General features: G+C 38.6%; 1 protein-coding gene across 1 annotated transcript in view; it reads left to right on the forward strand.

Moving 5' to 3' along the window:
• The first annotated feature begins 448 nt into the window (after window positions 1-448).
• asz1 (ankyrin repeat, SAM and basic leucine zipper domain containing 1) overlaps window positions 449-18793 on the forward strand; it is a 32306-nt gene continuing 13961 nt past the window's right edge. Inside the window, exons 1-7 of the mRNA XM_042496920.2 lie at window positions 449-689; window positions 2673-2775; window positions 3644-3766; window positions 8978-9089; window positions 17577-17688; window positions 17859-17993; window positions 18276-18394. Of these exons, the coding sequence (XP_042352854.2) occupies window positions 573-689; window positions 2673-2775; window positions 3644-3766; window positions 8978-9089; window positions 17577-17688; window positions 17859-17993; window positions 18276-18394 (821 nt within the window). The 5' untranslated portion in view covers window positions 449-572. The remainder of the gene's footprint in view (window positions 690-2672; window positions 2776-3643; window positions 3767-8977; window positions 9090-17576; window positions 17689-17858; window positions 17994-18275; window positions 18395-18793) is intronic.

The raw sequence follows: 18793 nt of genomic DNA on the forward strand, positions 1-18793 counted from the left end.
ATAGTTGTACTTCATTACATTTCAGTGGGAGACATTGTTCTTTCTACCACAATGCATTTATTTGACATAATTTTAGTTACTTTTAATGGAAATTTAACTCTGCAGAGTTATATTTCTGAATGAGAATGCAGTCAGATAACCTAAAGTTAATCAACAGCACTGAGGCTAAGGTGACGTTACCCGGCTTATATCTAACATTAGCAAGCAAGAAATCAATTGTTCACTGTTAATCTCTTCACCTTTGTCATTGTGATGCTGCTCCACACTGTGAGTAATAAACGCTTTCTCCTCTTATCTAATAAAATAATCTCTGCAGAGTCATGACACTTATGACCGGTGATGATGCAGACATATCATAGACTGTATGTAAAGACATATTTTATACAGACTATAAAACAGACAAACCGAAACTCTGCCTGAAACCACACGCTGCTGTGATTGGCTGATTCCGCTGAGCCGTTGATGACATGCAGCGGAGCTCGCGCCCCCCTCCCTCCGCACGGTCCAGGTTAGCGTCAACCATCGTGAAAGCGCATGAAACACTCTGTGGACATAATTAGCTAGCTGGCAGCATGTCAACTAAGAGCAGCTTCATGGAAAACGCATACCCAGCTGGAGATGAAAGCGACGCCAGCAATGACGAATGGGATATCGGGTGCAGCTCACATATATGGCCGCCTCTCATTAAGGTGTCTTTAAATCATTGCCATCTTGTTTGCTACTAGAAGCTCACTTGCTAGCATCTAATTTACCTCAAACTAGCTTTTTTGGTAGCAAGTTAACACACTTCTTTCTTGTTTTGCTGCAAAATAGAAATATAATCAGCTGGCTCAGTGTAGTTAGGATTTAGTTGTGTATTTTAAATAGATATAGATACAGTGAAAATGGTGAGAAGGGCGACCTTGCTAACTTTGCTAGATTGCTCTGCCGCTCTTTTTCACCCTTCAGGCTTCTTGCACAGTTGGCTCAAAGTAGAGCACACATATCATTGGATTAAGGAAGAAATCTAAAGTCTGTTTTAAATTGTCCTAAGAGCTTTACCAAGAGCTAAATTAACATCTTAATGCTAGGTAAATTATCTTAATCTTTCAACAAGCTACATTTGGTCTCAATCTCTGTCTGTATATAAAAAAATGGAGCTTGTTAAACAGTCAAAAAAATAAGCTCCCAAAATTTATAACCATGCCTGTGCCTTCTTTGCTAAATCTAATGCTGCGTCCTAATTCTAACTGTAATGTTATAGTCACTGTAATGTGATAAATGGAAATATCACTATGGGGTTACTTGGGTTATTTGAGAGGCTTTTGTCCCAGAAAGCAATGCAGTGCACAATAGAAATAGACAAGCTGATAACATCTTTACATCTGGAAATATAAATAAAAACAAAACAAAAAAACAACAATTGTGCGAGTGATGACAGCCTCCGGATGAGTTTGGAAAACAAGAAATAAAAGGTTATATATACACAAAATGTTTGCTCTGTCCTCAGTAAATTCAGTCATTAAGATTCCACATATGCAGCTTCATCTGTGCTATTGTGTACTTTTTACTTTTAAATAACTTTTTAGAGCAAAATCCGATTAAATATTGTGCTTTCAGCTTCTCAAATGTGTACATTGGCAGCTTTTCCTTGTCATATATAATTATTAACTTATTATATTTGGGTTTTGTAGTGTTGGTGGCATGAAATAAGCTATTTGAAGACATGTTGGACTCTGCAAAACTTTATGTGACATATTTTACTGTTTTCTGCACTTTTATAGAGTATAAAAATAATAATGGATTTATCAAGGAAATAATCAAAACTTTAAGCATTACTGAAAGTGACTGCTGGCACTAAACAAACTACATTGATTGTACTATATAGTTATCAAAATATGAAGATTAGTACACAGCACTCATCATGTAGTATGAGGTTGTAGTATAAAGTTGGGATATAGCGCAGGTAAAAAAGTAATCAAATACTAAGGATGCATAATACTGGATTTTTTTGCCGATATCTGATATGCTGATTTAATAACAACTTATTTGGCTGATAACCGATATCGATATATCCACTTATTTCCCTTCCTAGTTTTACTGATAATCAAATCTCTTCTGTAGTGGAATTAACATCATATTATGCAAACGCTTATCGTGATGGCCACCAGCAGATGGAGACATAGATACAATACTTTGTAGTGTGCGTATTATTCTTCCATTGTGCAAAATAAGAATAATACTTTATCTTAGGGTTAATGTATTGTCCATATTCAATTTTTCAATTTAAAAAAAAAGGTTTTTGAAAACAGTAGAAATCAGCATGTTAGTTGATTCCGATATTTCATTTTAGAGCCAACATCGATTACATGCAGATATTCTTTTACATCCCTATTACAAACCCTTGTTACTTGCACAAAATTACTGTATTTCTTCTTTTCATTCATATTTAACACCTAAATAGACACCTGACAATGCTAATCACCCAATACAAGGAAATATTTCAGCTGATTATTGGTATAACTTCGCATTTAGGCCTATCCATTGTGGGGACGTTTTACTCATTGTACTGATATTTCTCTATTGCTGTATCCTTACATGTGCAGTTGGCACATAAACATATGGTAATTTATCTCTCTCTGGGTTTTTTTTCTCTTTTGTGAATTAATCTGGATCTTTTCTCATTGTCACAGGATCAGGGTGACGATGCACCACATGCACAAGATGATGTGTCGAGGTTGAAAAGAGCCATCAGTAAAGGAGATGTTGAGACTGTTGAACAACTGTTGGACAATGGTAAGCACTCTCTTCATTTTCTGTATGACAGTTGAGTGCTTAATCTTGTGACCTCGTGGGCATATATTCAGTTGTGATCAGCGTTTTTATTGCTTCTATTGAGTACTGATAGCAGAACTACTCTGCTATATAACTATAAACAGATTTGCTCTTGTCTGTTATGTGAGATTTTAGATTTTATGATGATATTGGTGTATTTAAGCACATTCTCCTGTGGACATGCAGGTCTCTGTCAAGTATCATCCTATAGCATCCAATAGTGTAACATTGCCTACTACAGGCTAAAGTGTTGCCCGGTCTGTTAATTCTCAGACTGTCCCATGAGTGCCCCTCACATCAGTCATGGACTTTTATCACACTTAAACATCATCACTTATCATCATCACATCTCATTTAACAACACATTTATCCAGTTAAGGTATTTTTTTTTTTTTTTAAGGTTAAGGTTTTTTTTTAATCCTGATTTAAAACACTTGTATGGGCAAGTCTGAAGAAATAAATAAGAGAGGAATAAGAAATATTTTTTGACTGAGGCCAGCTGTCTTATTTAATGTAATATTTGGGCTAACATGGTAGATGTGGGTCTGAATGGTGGAAGGGATAAGTTAACAAGTGTCAGCTGAAATTAACTAACATTAGCCAAACAACTGATTTCTCACCTGATCAGTTTTGCCAGAAAGTAATTTGCAGATATGAAATGGGTTAAGAAAAACAAAAATTCAACCAAGGAAGGCAAAATAAAATTGTGTGCGTGTGTGCGTGCGGCTGGCGTGCTTGCGTGTGTGCTGGAGGACATTGAGCACAGATAAACATATTTATGCAATCGTTTTCATCGCTTCACTTAATTTGATCTGTTTGTTACGGACAGGCATGGACGTGGAGACCAGGCTTGGCTGTGAATGGACTCCGCTGATGTGTGCTGTCAATGTGGCTAATTACGACCTAGCCAAACTTTTCCTGGACAGAGGGGCCAGTGCCAACTTCAGCAAAGGTCAGACCAATACGGGTCACTATGTTTGATGGTAAGGGGGGAGATAGTTATCTGGTCTCAGTGTCCGCAAAATGTAACAAATCAAGGAAATTCTTATATAACTTGTGCTTTAAGCATCTGAACAATATTAAAGATAGATACACAGATATTATAGTTGTTTTGAATTGGGAAATACAATACAGTAAACCCATAAGCCTGTCTTATTAGCTGGATATATAGCTCAACTTGACTCAAAGGAAAGACACCATGAGGGTAAATGAACTTGAATAAGATTTCTAATCCAAGAACAAAACAATCTGCTTTACAATACTTTTTATTCCCTCTTCACTGCCCCTCATCCCATCGCATATTATTCATAGTCTGTTTATAGTTTTCAAAAGAGTTAAAATGGATTTAAGTAGATAGAAGTAGAACTTAAGGAATGCTTTTGTTCGATATGTACAATAACAAATTACTAGTGCCCCGCCACGCTGCTGGCCTTTGTAGCAGATTGTAAATATGCGGCGCTCTCACTGCAAAGAATTAACAAAATACACTGACCTGAAGTAAAAGGCTTTTCTTTTCGATGAGTTAACAGAGTTTTGCAGCTGCACATTGTCTTTTTCCAAATGTTGTCATTGTTCTTCTGTGTTGGTAGTTCTTCTTCCTTTTAACTTCAGACTAGAAAATAAAGTAAAGAAAATCTTAAATGAAACCTTAAAAATAAACAATTGTAAAAACCTGTGAAAACAAACTATATAAATTATGTCACTAATACAGCCTATCTCTCAGAGAAAGAAGACAAGCAAGTATGACTCCAAAGTTTCACAGCTGTGGGCACAAGAGTCCCCCAAAGTATATGTAACAGGTCACTCAAAACATTTTAAAAAACAACTAAAAACTCTGGATGGGTTATTGAACTGAACTGTAGTATGGTTTGAATTTCATGAATTCCAAAGATAAAAACAGACGTGACTCAAATCTATTCTCGTTTGGATTTTTTTGTTGAAATCACGATATAAAAATGTAGGCTTGACTGATCTCTCTGTGATCCCTCACCCACCACTTTTCAGAAAAACAAACTAGGGCACATAGTTTGATAATACAACACCATTACATTGCTGCCTGCCAGGCTTCGATATCAAACAGCCATTCCTAATCCCCCTGACGGTTGCTGTTGCGTTGTGTTGAGCTGTCCTTCCCTGTGGCACCTTTTTTCAATTTCCTCACCTGCTACACAGCCAAAAACCAGGGGACCAATCTGGCCTTTGCACCAATGCGCTTCATCTGACATTACTTAATGGTTATGACGCCAAAGAGGAAGTCTTGCAGAAACATGCCGCTGATCCTTTGAGTTGTTTTTAGTTCATGCACACTGCATCCTCACCCCAAAGCAAGAGAAATTGAAGGCATCTGTTAGATCAAGGTCAGTCTGGGTAAAATAAGCCTGGGGGAGAACTCTTTCATGTTAAGAAGTTTGCAGCCATATACACATAAAACCTTTAATTTCTAATGTGTAGAGGCAGAATTGATGGTTGAATGACAACTCGACTCCAGTCAGAACAAGTTTAATTTTTTGTAAAAAGGGATTTTTTTTTTGTCTTTCTACCATCTCCCACCTCCCATCCCAGTTCGCTACTACCACAAATAAAATCTAAAACCCCAAACACAGTGAAAGCAATAATAAACATGCCTTGTTTGACACATGTCAATAATATATATTTAATATTTCTGTGGTGCACTGAAGGCATCAGTTATGAAATTTCAGCATTACAGAAACAGCAGTATTTAAGGAGAAGGTCACTATTTATATTTAGGCAGGCACAAGTTTGTAAGCTTTGCAAATAGGCTATCTCCCCACTAGTCTCCTATATATTTCTATTTGATTATCCTAAAACATTACAGACAGGAGGCGCTATTTAGCACACTAGTTAAGTCACTGGGGACAAGAAATCTAATTATTTCATCTTTTATTTTTGCTTCCAGGTGGGTGAAAGTCACATAAATCACAAATCATAGTTACTGTTGTAAGGTTAATGAAGCAAGTAAAGTTTTATGACCAGTCTTTTATGTAAACACAACTACTAAGGGTCTAAGGTTTTATAGTTCTTATTATTAATACCTTACTTTTGACAACACAATGGTTAAGATCCATAGAAGTATAGCTGTTGGCAGTGGTAGTTGTTTTCGTTTAGCATTTCAGAATTACAAATATGTAGTTGTTAGAGTATAGTAAACAATGTTTTAAGTTAAGCTAACAGAGCTAACATCAGCTGTCACCTATTGCCCTTGAATGCTGCGTCTCTCCATCTTTCCTCTCTGCCTCCCTGACTTTGGTCACTGGCTCCTCATTAACGCTCCAAAATCTATCCTTGCCGCTGCAGCTGCGGGATCGATTCTGCCCTCAACCCTTTGCTGCATGTCATCCCTTCTCTCTTTACCCCTCTCACACTATAGCTGTCCTATCTAATAAAGGCCAACAAAAATAATAGTTTTATCATGGACAATATCATATGGCACACCCCTGCCAGTTAGATGAAATAAACTAATTCAACATGTAAATTTGTACTCTGGGACCATGTTATAGCACCATCTTTTACTATTCTGTGACATATTATAGACCAAAGGAGTTACCAGTGATTTAACAAAATACATAACAAATTAATGGACAATGAGGCTAATCATTAGTTGCAGCCCCACCTGCAGTCATATGTCTCTATGACTCAACCTGCCTTGTTTCTCAATTGCAGGAGGAAATAAAACTGATTTTAATTGTAGTCACTCTGCTGTGTCATCCTCTACTTATAATCAATCAGGAAAAGACTCTTACCTCGACTCATAGGTTAAAGTTTAGACAACAGTGGTGAAAAGTAACTTCTGATCGGTTTATTTATTTATTTTTCAGTCCTGTCACTGTTGCTGCCGCATTTACAATAAGTATTTTGAGAACACTGCAGTCTTAATTTTCTTTGGAATTCATTAGAAACCCTCCTTTAGCCCCAGGATGTCCCCAGACCCAAATTTGGAACCACATGCTCTTAATATCCGGTGTCAATTAATTCTTAGTCCAGAATGTCAAGTTGAACAGTGTGCGCAGCTGATTTCACATGCTGCCGGAGTGTAATGCTTGAGGCAGGTAAGGGAAACAATTAAACAGAAGGATGACGTGTGGTCACGTCCTGATGGCGTTTGTCAAAGCAACAAGGCCGAGTGGAGAAATGCATGAGTGATTGATAACGGTCACCATGCTGCTGTCATACCCCCTCACCAATTCTCAGGCTGCAGATTTATTTACTCCAGTCCTCCGCAGATGCAAACCAGGCAGTCTGGTTTACACCCACACACACAAAATGTAAACACACACACTTGCACACAGCTATAGAGCCAAACATGCATGTCCACAAAGAAAAAGGAACCCACATACAGATGTACGAGGCCCAGGTATGCATGCACACACACATACAGGAAAACACACACACATATACACTTAGATACATACTGTGATATACACAAGTTGGACACTCATTCATTGGCGGAACAAAACAGGAATTGAGTGCATTGCCATGGGTCTCAGATTGGTCTTATCAGGATTAGATAAGGCAACAACTCCCCTGAAGTTACTCAGTCCCATAAAGGCCGCCGCATTTCCTGATGCCAGATAAACTGCCATCCATCTCACCCAGTGGGTTATCAGCCAGATTTTTTTTCTTTTTCTTATTACAGCATGATGTATGACTTCATTTTAATGAAAAAATGGTACTCCTCTAATCTAATCTGTTTTGCTAAATAGTGTATTCACAATAACATAATGAAGATTATATACCTTTGATTTGTTTCCACCAGGGAACTACAGCAGCCAAACTACATTATTCTCAAAAGACAAACATCGCGCAGAAAATAACAATTGTCTATTTAGACCAGTGATACTAAACTTTTATCCCGCTCTCCAAATCTGGCTCCCAATAGGATGCCGGGTATACAGAAGGTGACAAAGTTTATAAAACAGCAGCAAAATAGAGCTTTTCTATCAAAAAGTGCCAGTGGAGCATCCCCTGCACCCCCCAACAGGGGTCCTAGGTAAGGCCCTAATGTCCTAAAATTACAGAAATGTCCTGCAATCCTAGACATGTCCTAAAATCCTAGAAACATGTACGGCGCTGCTGCATTTTGCAAAAACGGCCCCCAAGCAAAGCAAGTTGAATATCCCCAATTTAGGCCAAAAGTCTTGAGCCACAAGGATGCAGTAGTCCAAACGAAAGCCTTAAATTGATGGAAATCTACTTTTAAAGTCCCCCCTCCGCTCAAAAATGTATTTTTCTTTAGTTTATGTCCCCAAATATTTATGACCAGGACTATTTTGCCCTGCAACAGATTCCTCATGAGAGTCTGGGTCTGACTGAGGCTCTGATATATGTATGGATCATTCTCGCCACGGTTTCCTTTCAGACTAATGCAAGCCATGATGATGTGCACTGTTCTTTGACCAGTCAGCCTAGCACTGTGCCAACGCTGGAGAAAGCGCAAAGCAAAACCGATCACAAGAAGAGGTGGTTTGGGGCTGAACCCTTAGCCTAACCCAGAATTTCTCTGTGAGGGAGAAGGAGTTTTTTAACTTTTTAACTATTATACTGGAAAAGCAATTCACTAAGCATTTTACCCTTAAAACAACTAATAAAACTGAAAACTTAGCAGTAGTTGAGGAAACAGTTAAGCCACTAATACTGAACACAAACAATAAGACATTTAGACAGACAGACATCTATCTCTTACTGTTATATGTAATCACGCACTGTCTCTGCTCCCTAGCCACTGTAAAACTGAAGCTTTGCAGCACTCAAGATATCGGTTAGAAAAAGTACAGGCTCCACTCAAACAAAAAATGTCCTTTTTCATCACCACATCTTCTGACTTTCTCGTAAAGCTTCCTCTAGATTTTTACCAGCTACAAAAAAGAGGTTCCCTCTTGGCCGTCACTGGTTTACCTCCCAGATGTTGTTTGTCATATAAATATAATGCGTGTCCATATAACTAAACAATCAATAGTATCAGGATGTGTCAGCTAGAAAAAAATAGAGCTTCCAAGTGCCGTGTAAACGGCAAAGAAAAACTTGCCCATTGCTACTGTTCTCTAGAACTCTACTTCGTGTCTTAACCTGGTTCCTGCTTATAACCAAAGCTAAATGTTTGTTTAAATAAAATTTACTCTTAAATTTAATGTATTCTTGTCCACAGATCATTGGACAGTGCTCATGGCCAGCTGCACTGCATCTGCCAGTGAAGACAAAATTGCTCGCTGTGTGGAGATTTTGCTGTCCAGAAATGCTGATCCCAACATGGTGGACAGGTGAGGGAGGGGGCACAGATGTGTTTCAGGTCAAAATGTTTATAGGATTTTCAGCACAGTGCGCACTGTCACACCCCCATTGATGTAGGCCAAATAAAACACTTTAGACTTGACTTGAACAGGGGAGAGAAAAAAAAAGAGGTGCTGGATCGGATTCCCTTTGATGGTTCTTGTTATGTTTAGCTGCCATGTGGTAGCATTATGCACCACAGCGCTCCATACAGTGTGTGTATATTTGTGTGTTTTGTTTGGAATGTCCTGTTATGGCATGTGCATGTACAGACGGGTATCAGACAGGCAGACAAACAAACAGCAAGTGTAGGGGGTGGGCAGAAGGATTTTAGAGGCTTTTTTTTTTTGGATGCAATTCGGTCAGCATGGATTTGGTCATTTGTAGGTCAGGAGAACTAGGTGACATTGTGTTAAAATGTGAAATTTCTTTAGGTGTATACACAACTTTGGTTTCCTGAGCATTTCAGTGATTACATTTCAACACATAGTGTGGACCTGTTATACATAGAAATAAAATAATCTTACTGTTGATGTTTAGATGTTTGACCTGTGCATCACCCAGTCTATGCTTAATCACCATCTTTAAAGCCCAGTTCAGACCAAAGCTTTGTAACAAGACAATAGCGTTTTATAACAATGCAGGGAAAAGCTGCAGCGGTGTGAACTGGTTCATCTTACATACAAGATAGATGTCAGCAAGTAACGTCAGCCTGAAATTAGCTTAAGAGACCAAAACCATTTTTTGCACCAAGCTGTAAACATGTTAATTTCTGCTGTAAAGTTGGATTTTTTGCATTCAGGGTCTATGGTGATTAACTCCATTTTAGAGCCATCCTCAAGTGGCCATTCGATGAACTGCACTTTTTGGCAAATCCATACTGACTTCAGTTTGCAGCCACCGAGGTTGCCACATGGTGTGAACTTGCAGGTCTCAGAACATTGCAGACCGGCGCATAGCAAGTAGTTGCAAGTTTTAACTCATTGCAAATTGTCAGTCTACAGCCATCTGTGATCTCCTCTCCTCCCAGAAATTACTATGGTAAATTTTACCCTGAATCCAAAACACGATAATTTTCTATCCTGCATCTACAAGTTAAACATGATCCAGCCATACCAAATGGCAATAGGAAACAAAAAGAATACGAAACAAATGAGATCTAGAGAGAAGCTCCACTTGAGATCTATATGTTTGCACCAAATCACGCTTGACCATCCGTTCCACCAACATGACTTCTATTCAACTGACACTGTCTCAGGACCAGCTGTCCTTTGATTAATACATTTATACTGGGGTGCTAAAATGACAGCAGCTAGCTCCAGTTCACCAGACTGAATAATGTAAGAAACATCATCCAAACTACTGATCTTACAAAATAGCTGCCCAGTATAGTGCATGAGAAGTCACACGCAAGTCTGTGGTTTTCTTTGAAACAGAAGAGTGTTGCTTGAAGACCCAGACATACCAAACTGACATCAAAGAAGTAGTGGTGGCGGATTTGTGTTGCCTCACGTCACCTGTGTCTCAGCCAAAAATGCGCACGAATATGCTGCTGCAAAGCCGACAAGCACGTATGTTCTCCACTTGCATGAGAGGATATAACTCTCCATACCAGCAGGCGGAGATAGTCTGTGTTCAACATTCTATAAAGGAAACCGGAGGACGATACAAGGACTCAAGATGCTAGTTAGCCAGTAAGCACATTATTAACATAACTTGATGTTGAAAGAACAAATAATATTTACCCTGAGCTAAAAAAATATCCCTACCCAGAGTAAAGCATTTGTTTCGATCTCATGCCCCCTTGACTTCAATCATTTGCTTTCCTCACTTCCGTTTCTCCTCTTGTGCACTGAGCTGAACTACCCGTTGGAGGGATTTTTCTCACCGACAAGCTCTGCTGCTGATTCAACATGCTAAACTGGTTAAAAATGGTAATTGGACCTGCACTTGTATGGCCCTTTTCTAGTCATTTTTGACTACTCAAAGCATTTTCATACTATGAGTCATGCTATGAGCCAAAGCCACTAACAAGGCCAGACTAATTTCAACAGTGTGAAGCACATAAAAAACAAGGGCAACAGACATGCACCAAGGCCCTACATTGACGGATGACCAGCAGTAGGGCTGGTGTGTCAGGGCCCTCAGAAGCACTTGTGGTGTGAATTGCCCAACAACACATTTTGCACTATATAAATTGGTACTCGTGAGTTTGTGATCAATCAGCCTTTGGGGCTGATATCAAATCTGGCTTCATGCCTTAGTAAGGAACATGAAAAATTCTATCTCATGGAAAAGAATGAAGGGGGGTCATTTTTGAAACACTTTTACTGTTACCATCTGTGGATTTTTGTCGTGTCAAAGGGAGGATGCAGCCCCCACTGGCTTTCTTGTTTAGCTTTCCCTAATCCCCTGCCACTCTGTCACTGCCAGGATGCCATTGCATGCACGACACATACCGCTTGAAACCTCCTGATGACACACATGGACACGCTATAGCGTTGGGAAATTGATTGGTTCCTTCCCAGACAAAATATTTGAAGCAAGGTAACAAGACACAGGGGGATGCAGATGATGGGAGATGGTGAGGAGGAAGGCCAACAGCCCTTAAACATCCAGAGCAACAGAAGAATATGAGGTTCATGTGGGTGTAGAGGATAAACCACCTCCTCCTCCTCATAGCCTCTTACGTCTGAATATCAAACCAATGATTAACACCAGCTGCTCATCCTTCTGTTGTAGTGTAAACAAGCATTCTCTGTCATCTTTCAAAGTCCTGCTGGAGCACCATGTGGGGTCTCATTGCCTCCATGTGTCCAATTTTTTCATCTTCACTATACTGGTCTGTGTTGACCATTGTTCTGTTAAGACATGCCTCTCCAGGCTGCACATACAGTAGGTGAAGGTGCATGGGGTCAGTCCAAGAAGTCTGCAATGCTTGAATAAGTTTGTACAAATTTTAGATGCATGTTTATGTGATGTTTTCCTCTTAGCTCTCAAATTTGCAGAGCCAATTTCAATACTGATTATCAGTAATGGAGGAGACTAGTAACTGATTTTTGTAAAAAAAAAAACCACACATTTGTAGCAAAAATAAAAAATCTTAGCGTCAAAATTCCAAAGAACACAAACTTGACAGCTCCAACATAAAACTTTGTGTAAATGTCTTTAAGCACCCTATGTATAATTAAATGAAGCAAAAGAGAACTTATCAACATTATCTTTAGAAAAAAAGAGGCATTGCTTTCTCACCTTCTTGCATGTATTGCCGCTGCCTGATCTAGTGGTATGTTATACTCGCTGCAATTACATCTCCAAAACACTAGTAAAGTCATAATAAGAAATAAGAATTCGAATAATCGTTGAAAGCAGCTGATAATGGCTCTATCCTTTAGGCACAGGTTTGCTTGGTGCATTGCTGAGATTTTGGGAGTTTGTATATCTTTGTGACCTATAGTTACTCATAATACCCTGTGCTGCCTAAGGCTGCAGAGACATTTGTGTAAGCATAACTCTAGCTTAGATTTTCATAACTTTCTGCCCTGAAATGTGAAAAAGGCCACATTTTTTGATAATAAGGGTATCAGCATCGATTGATTCAGCAGCTGTACGTTTTCTGTATCCCACAGCAAAATGTAATTGTGTGTCAGTGTGTTTCCATGTACAGTTAAGTTGAGCTACGGTTATAGCTTCATTAGGCCATTTAATTGGACTACTGTTCTTGTCCCAAGCGCCGTGGGAGAATCGATTCATTGACAGAAGTATGCCCAACTATTTCACGGTATGCCGCGTTATGCCCCCTTTCAGTTAGTTGCTATTGGACCTTCTTCTGGTTGACCTATTGCAGCACATACCAAACAAGTTACTAAGCGGCAAACAGGTTGCATGTTGAACAGTGAAAACATGAATAACTTTTCAGCGCTGTATATTTCGTACCTACTCTATGCTTAATTGGTACTTTTGTCTTGTTTTGTTTTCTTCCCTTCTTCTTTGTCTTTTGTTTTTCCTGGCTTTTTTCTACAAATTTATGCTGTTCGACTTCGACTTCAAGGCTCAGCACGGGGACTTTGGAGCATACCCAGAACACCTAGGCCAGTTCAGGTCGGGTTAAGGTGTATACTTGAAGGAGCAAATTGATCCCCACTACATTGTTTACATGTATTTTGACATGTAGTTTTTAGTTGAACTAACACAATAATTGCTCTTTTTCTAACATCATCTAAACGTACTGGCTGAGTCAGGACCTGTATTGGTACAGACACACACGCAGCTGTAAACTTAAGACTTGAAATCTGACTTACTTTCACAAAAACAAGCATTTGAGACTTGACTTGTGACTTGAGTTCTATAAGACATCCTTGAGATTAGAATCCCTAAATGGCTTAATTTAAGTTTATTAAGTTTATTATTTAAAAAAAGGACTCAGCAATATAAAAATGCATAACCACACAGTTTGAAAGACCCATATTAAGACAGCCTTTAAAAAATTGCTGTGCCTTTAAGTGAGAAGCATTCAGACATCTTCATTCATACATTTTCTTGAACTTGCCCTTAAGGACTTGAGATCTATTGTACAGTTCTACTAGATAGTTTGGGTGACATCATCCATGTGTAAAATAACCAAAGTTTAGAATAATATTAGCACCTAATGATCACATAGGTCATTATTTATTGGACAGTGTAGCTGAAGAAAAGTTGTCACTACACAGAACAAATAAGATCATCACTAGCATGAACCCATGCTGTCCCTACATAGTTTGCTTATTATTATTTTGTCTGTTAAGATAACCTATTTTTAAGCCTGTGTGTGTATGTAGTCATTGTTAAGGTCGTTTTTAGATGTGGTGTGTTTACCTTGGCACTGTGAGTTAGGTGTTTCTGGAAGTCATTGTTCTGCCTGTCCTGTTGCCTGAAACGATGTTTACTCTGGATTGTCTGCATTTCTATCAGCTGTCCATTTGGGTACTCGCCAATTCTCACAGTCTGAAGGACACACACAAAAAACACTGAAACAGTATGTAATTAACCTTGGTACCTGAGAAAATATAGTAGCACAGGACATGTAAGCAGAAATGACTCTACCCATCCCGTTCTGTTGGGTCAAAGAGGAACTGACTGACACAGTGGAATGTGAATAAATAAATTGTCATACACGTCATAGCCATTGGTTCATTTGTTTGAGTTCACATAAACATTAACCATGGATGTCTTGTAATTTATTAAAGGATGACTTGTAGTGGTTCATACAGCTTGGATGGTGTTCAGAATCAAGTGACGTTCCCAACAGCTTCACACCTGTTTGGCAAACATCACTGCTGTCTGGGAGTATCAGTTTGAGATAATTTATTGGTATTGCCAACACATCAATACAGACAACTGCAATAACTCTCAACTTTGAGTGTCAAAGCAACGGAAGGCACGACTGTAACTTATGGTTGGGTCATGACTATATACTGTATATAACATGAGTAGGGATGTGAGCAGTTAACCACCCGAAATTATTTTAACCAACGCATGTTGGTGTATATGATCATTTTGCTGCTCTTTCGTTAACTGCACTTTGAAACACAGGAAAGCTGGCTAGCTGCACTGCTCATTCGGTTTAAACTGCTAGTAACACTGTCCCAACCCAACAGCATTGCTATGGAAACAGTCTCCCCCAAGGTTGCCCCAGTAAGTAAGCAGCTCAGTTTTGCTCAGCTGTAAAAGCCCTTTTAGTATTGTTATGTTATAACTGTAAGCTCCGTTTGCACGGTTAGCATTGTCAGCTTGGCTAGTGGTAGTAACGTGGTTAACAATGCTAAAGGGGTTTTTGCGGCTCAAAATGAAGCAGCTTACTCACTGGGATCATATGGGGACAGATAGGGGGGTGGCCACCATGTTTCTGCAGTAACGCGATTTCTTTAATATCTCTTTGTAATGTTGGGGATATTGCTGGAAATATTGGAAATAGATGAATAGGACTATTTTAGGGAGTTTATGGGTTTTTGCATTTTTAAGAAATGTGTTTTATTTGGGATTCGATTCACTGAATTAGCCGAGACATCCTTTTTAATGTTATTTCTAGAAAGCGTATGACATCATGATATCAGTGCTGTATAATAATGCAAATACTCTGATAGAAGATTTGCAAGTATCTCACACTGAAAAAGGAAATTATGAAAACATACAGGTTTCTTTTCTGTTCACTGCTTCATAGTCTTTTCCCTTGCTAGTCCTCAAAAAAACATGATTGCGTTAAAGGATCAATAAGTTGTCATCTTTGGACTTAATGAATTTTAGTTTATTTATTTTGTTGTTTTGAGTCTTTAAAAATCTGAATCTCAATAAATTAAAATTTAGACGTTTTCTTCCAATGTTTACAAAAAATATTAATGGAAGTAGATGTTGCAACAGACGGCTTTAGGCGAGATAAAGTAGCCGTCCAGTGTTAGTCTGTGTTGTACAAGCTCCTGTATTAAAAGACCTGTCAATCAATTACTGGGGGCTACCCTTTTGTTTGCATGTGAATTATGGATCATCCCTTTAAATGCCTCCTCTTTACCCCTTGCTATGTTGCTTGCTCTCTCTCACACTCAAACACATGAACATGCATACAGTTTACTGTAAAAGCATTAACTAAGGTGATGAATTGCCCTCGGACTTTCCCACCCCCCTACATGTATTTTTCTCACCTGCTGTGTTTGAGTCAGAGGTGATAAGAACTGTAGCAGAGCTTGTTTATATACAGCCCTTGTTCAGATGGACACAAACACATGAAGGTAACAGAGGAATGACTATTAGTAGAAAAGGTCAAAGTTGTTTTACCAAGGTCTTACAAAAAGTAATTGCTGGCTGTTTAAGGACACATTTGTGTTTTGTGTGTGGTCACAGGATACTCTGTGACCACTCCAGTAGATTATCCTGCCTTTATCTTTAGTGCTGTGTTGAAGGAATTGAACAGTAAAAAATCTAATAATCAAATGTTTTGAATTTGTAGCTTGCTCCTTTGCAGAAGACGGCAAAGACCCACAGTCATCTGGTCAAAAACTTTTCAAACTACTACTGCAGCAGAAAGCCACATTTTCATTATTATTCCAAATGTGCAGGATATTCCAAACAGTTGTTGCTTTGCACATAAATAGCTAAACACTTTACACTACTTTTGACTGAGCTCTGCAGGTACAATATGATGAGATGGTAGTGAGACTTTATTGAGCTCTATGAGAAGATTGAATGTTGACAACAGTGATGAGTGGCTTGGGAAGTTTCTGTAGATTTTTTGACTCTTGCTGTTATTTCGGGTGTTTTTATGAATTCATTGTAACTCCTTTTATCCAAGTCATTTACTAGATTAGTGGTAGTATTTTTATTGATGGTTTACCCTTTGAAATCTGAGCAAATGTGTTGCTTATTGCCTTCTTTCTGTGTTTTGAACAAAGTCAAACCAAAGAAGAAATGACCCAAAATTAGCAAGATGTTAGTAAAATGGTTAAGAAAATTAACAGAATTATAAATACCCAGCTTTTTTAGAAATAATTATCCCAAACTACTAATTACTTGCAATTTTGAACTGTGTCTTGCCAAGGTGCTCGTTGCCTATTTTCTATGAAACTATTTTTCTCATGTTTCAAAGGGTTAAAGTTTAACCAGAAACAATATAAATTTTTATTGAAGACTTACCTCCATGGCTCTCCATGCTCTTGGAAAAACTTCTCTACTAAATGGCTTTCAGGGGAGCTGTGCACCTAAAAAATAGAAGCATATCAGTACAAACAGACTTAGATGGAAGACAAGGTTATAAAAAGAAAAAAACTAAATGGACATCCTTTGCAGCATCCTCTAAGAGTGTCCTGGATCTCTAAGTGTCTTGGATTCATTCATGAGCTCTTGGATATCCAGACGCAAATTTTTGCAAAGCTATTGCTTATCAAAGCATTTTCGGATTGTCACACTCGTGCATAACAAAATCCATCAAGATAAATATGCTTTTCATAATTCCCTTAAGGTCAAGATGTCATCCAGCTGCTTTTTTTATCAATCATTTAAATAATAAAAAAACAGTCTGATTACTCTTCCCTCAATCAAGGACTTGATTAATCAATTAATTGTTTAAACTATTCGTGAAGGCCAAGGTGATATTGGATACTCAATACAGAGAATTATAGTGATAATTGATTTAACTGAAAAATAATCAGTTGAAATGTGTCTGTTAAGAGCAGAATGAAGACTTGGACTGTCACAGTTGAGACAGTAAATAACTTTTTGTACACTCAGTGTCCAAGTAAATGGCTACCTTCAATGTGGTGTTTGCTTCCCCCTGGTGGCTTCTTTTTGCCTTTATCATCACTCCTGTTCAGTCATTATGTCTCCATTTTTCTGTCATCTAGTTTCCTCCAATGTCCTCATCTCACAATTAAGTTACTTCTCCTCTGTTCTGTTCTTTTCTTCTCTTTTGTTGTCTTCATTTCCTCTCTTGTTTTCTTGTCCCTTTTCAGGTCTCAAATGACATGCCTGATGCTGGCAGCCAGGGACAGCTACAGTAAGGTCATCAACCTGCTGGTCTCCCACGGGGCAGAAATCAACGTCCAGGATAGCAATGGATACACAGTGTGTCACAGTTTCTATTTGTTGTCATAGCAGGTCCCTAAAGTCAGTATGTGTAGATCAAACTGAAGCCCTGAGGTGACAGAAGAAAGAGTTTGTCAGATACATTTCATTACAAAACATTTTTATACATTTCATTTGTGTATGATATGTCATGATAATATTTTCTTCAGGCTTTGGCTTTGGCAGTGCAGTATGGTAGAGAAGAGGCGGTGCTTAAGCTCCTCCAGCTCGGAGCGGACAAAACATTAAAGACCAAAGCTGGCAAAAGCCCTGCTGACCTGGCTGTGATATTCAAACACACACAGGTACCTGTCGTTTCTTATGCCCCCACACTGGCGATAGACAAGACCGGAGGCATTATGTTTTTGGGTTGTCTGTATGTCCGTCCATTTGTATCATTGTCGTGAATGTGATATCTTAAGAACACCTTTAGATAATTTCTTCAAATTTGGTTAAAACATCCACTCTAGTTCTCACATGGAAATAATTTAGTAAAGCTAAATAAAAGTAGAACTACTTGTGCTGTGCCGGGCTGACACCTCCACTGCTAAATCACGTAATATCCTAATACCAGTGCCTGTTCACAGATTAGCAGGATTCTGGCCTCTTCATCCCACATTGCTACCGTCCAGGCCTTCAGCTCCATGGAGGAGACCCTCTCAAAGTTCTTCAAGACTAACTCTGAACCACCACCTTCCCAGGAAAGGTAAGACAACCCCAGACTTCACTTCAGCACCTCCGGGGCTTAGGCAGGTTTGACAAAGAATGTTTTAACATGCTTGTAAGCACCCTGCACTACTATTATTTTATTTTCTTCATTCTTCTGATACATTATATGTAGTTTTCCTCTCCAGCTTTGGCAAAAGAAACAGACATATATTTAAGTTCTGAATTTTGTTTCTTTGTAATAGTTTGTTGATCATTGGGCTGTACATGAAGCAGGATCAGGACATTGGGCCTCATTCACCAATCATTTGTCATTTTGTACTTTATTTTGTAAAATATATTAATAATAATAAAATTGCTAATGCATTGCAGATATATATATTTAAGCAAATGTTATACATTGGATTAATTGTAATAACTTCTTCAAGTGTGCACTGCT

The sequence above is a fragment of the Plectropomus leopardus genome, chromosome 7, assembly GCF_026936395.1.
Source record: "Plectropomus leopardus strain MGB_pleo_1.0 chromosome 7, ASM2693639v1, whole genome shotgun sequence".
Lineage (NCBI taxonomy): Eukaryota > Metazoa > Chordata > Actinopteri > Perciformes > Serranidae > Plectropomus > Plectropomus leopardus.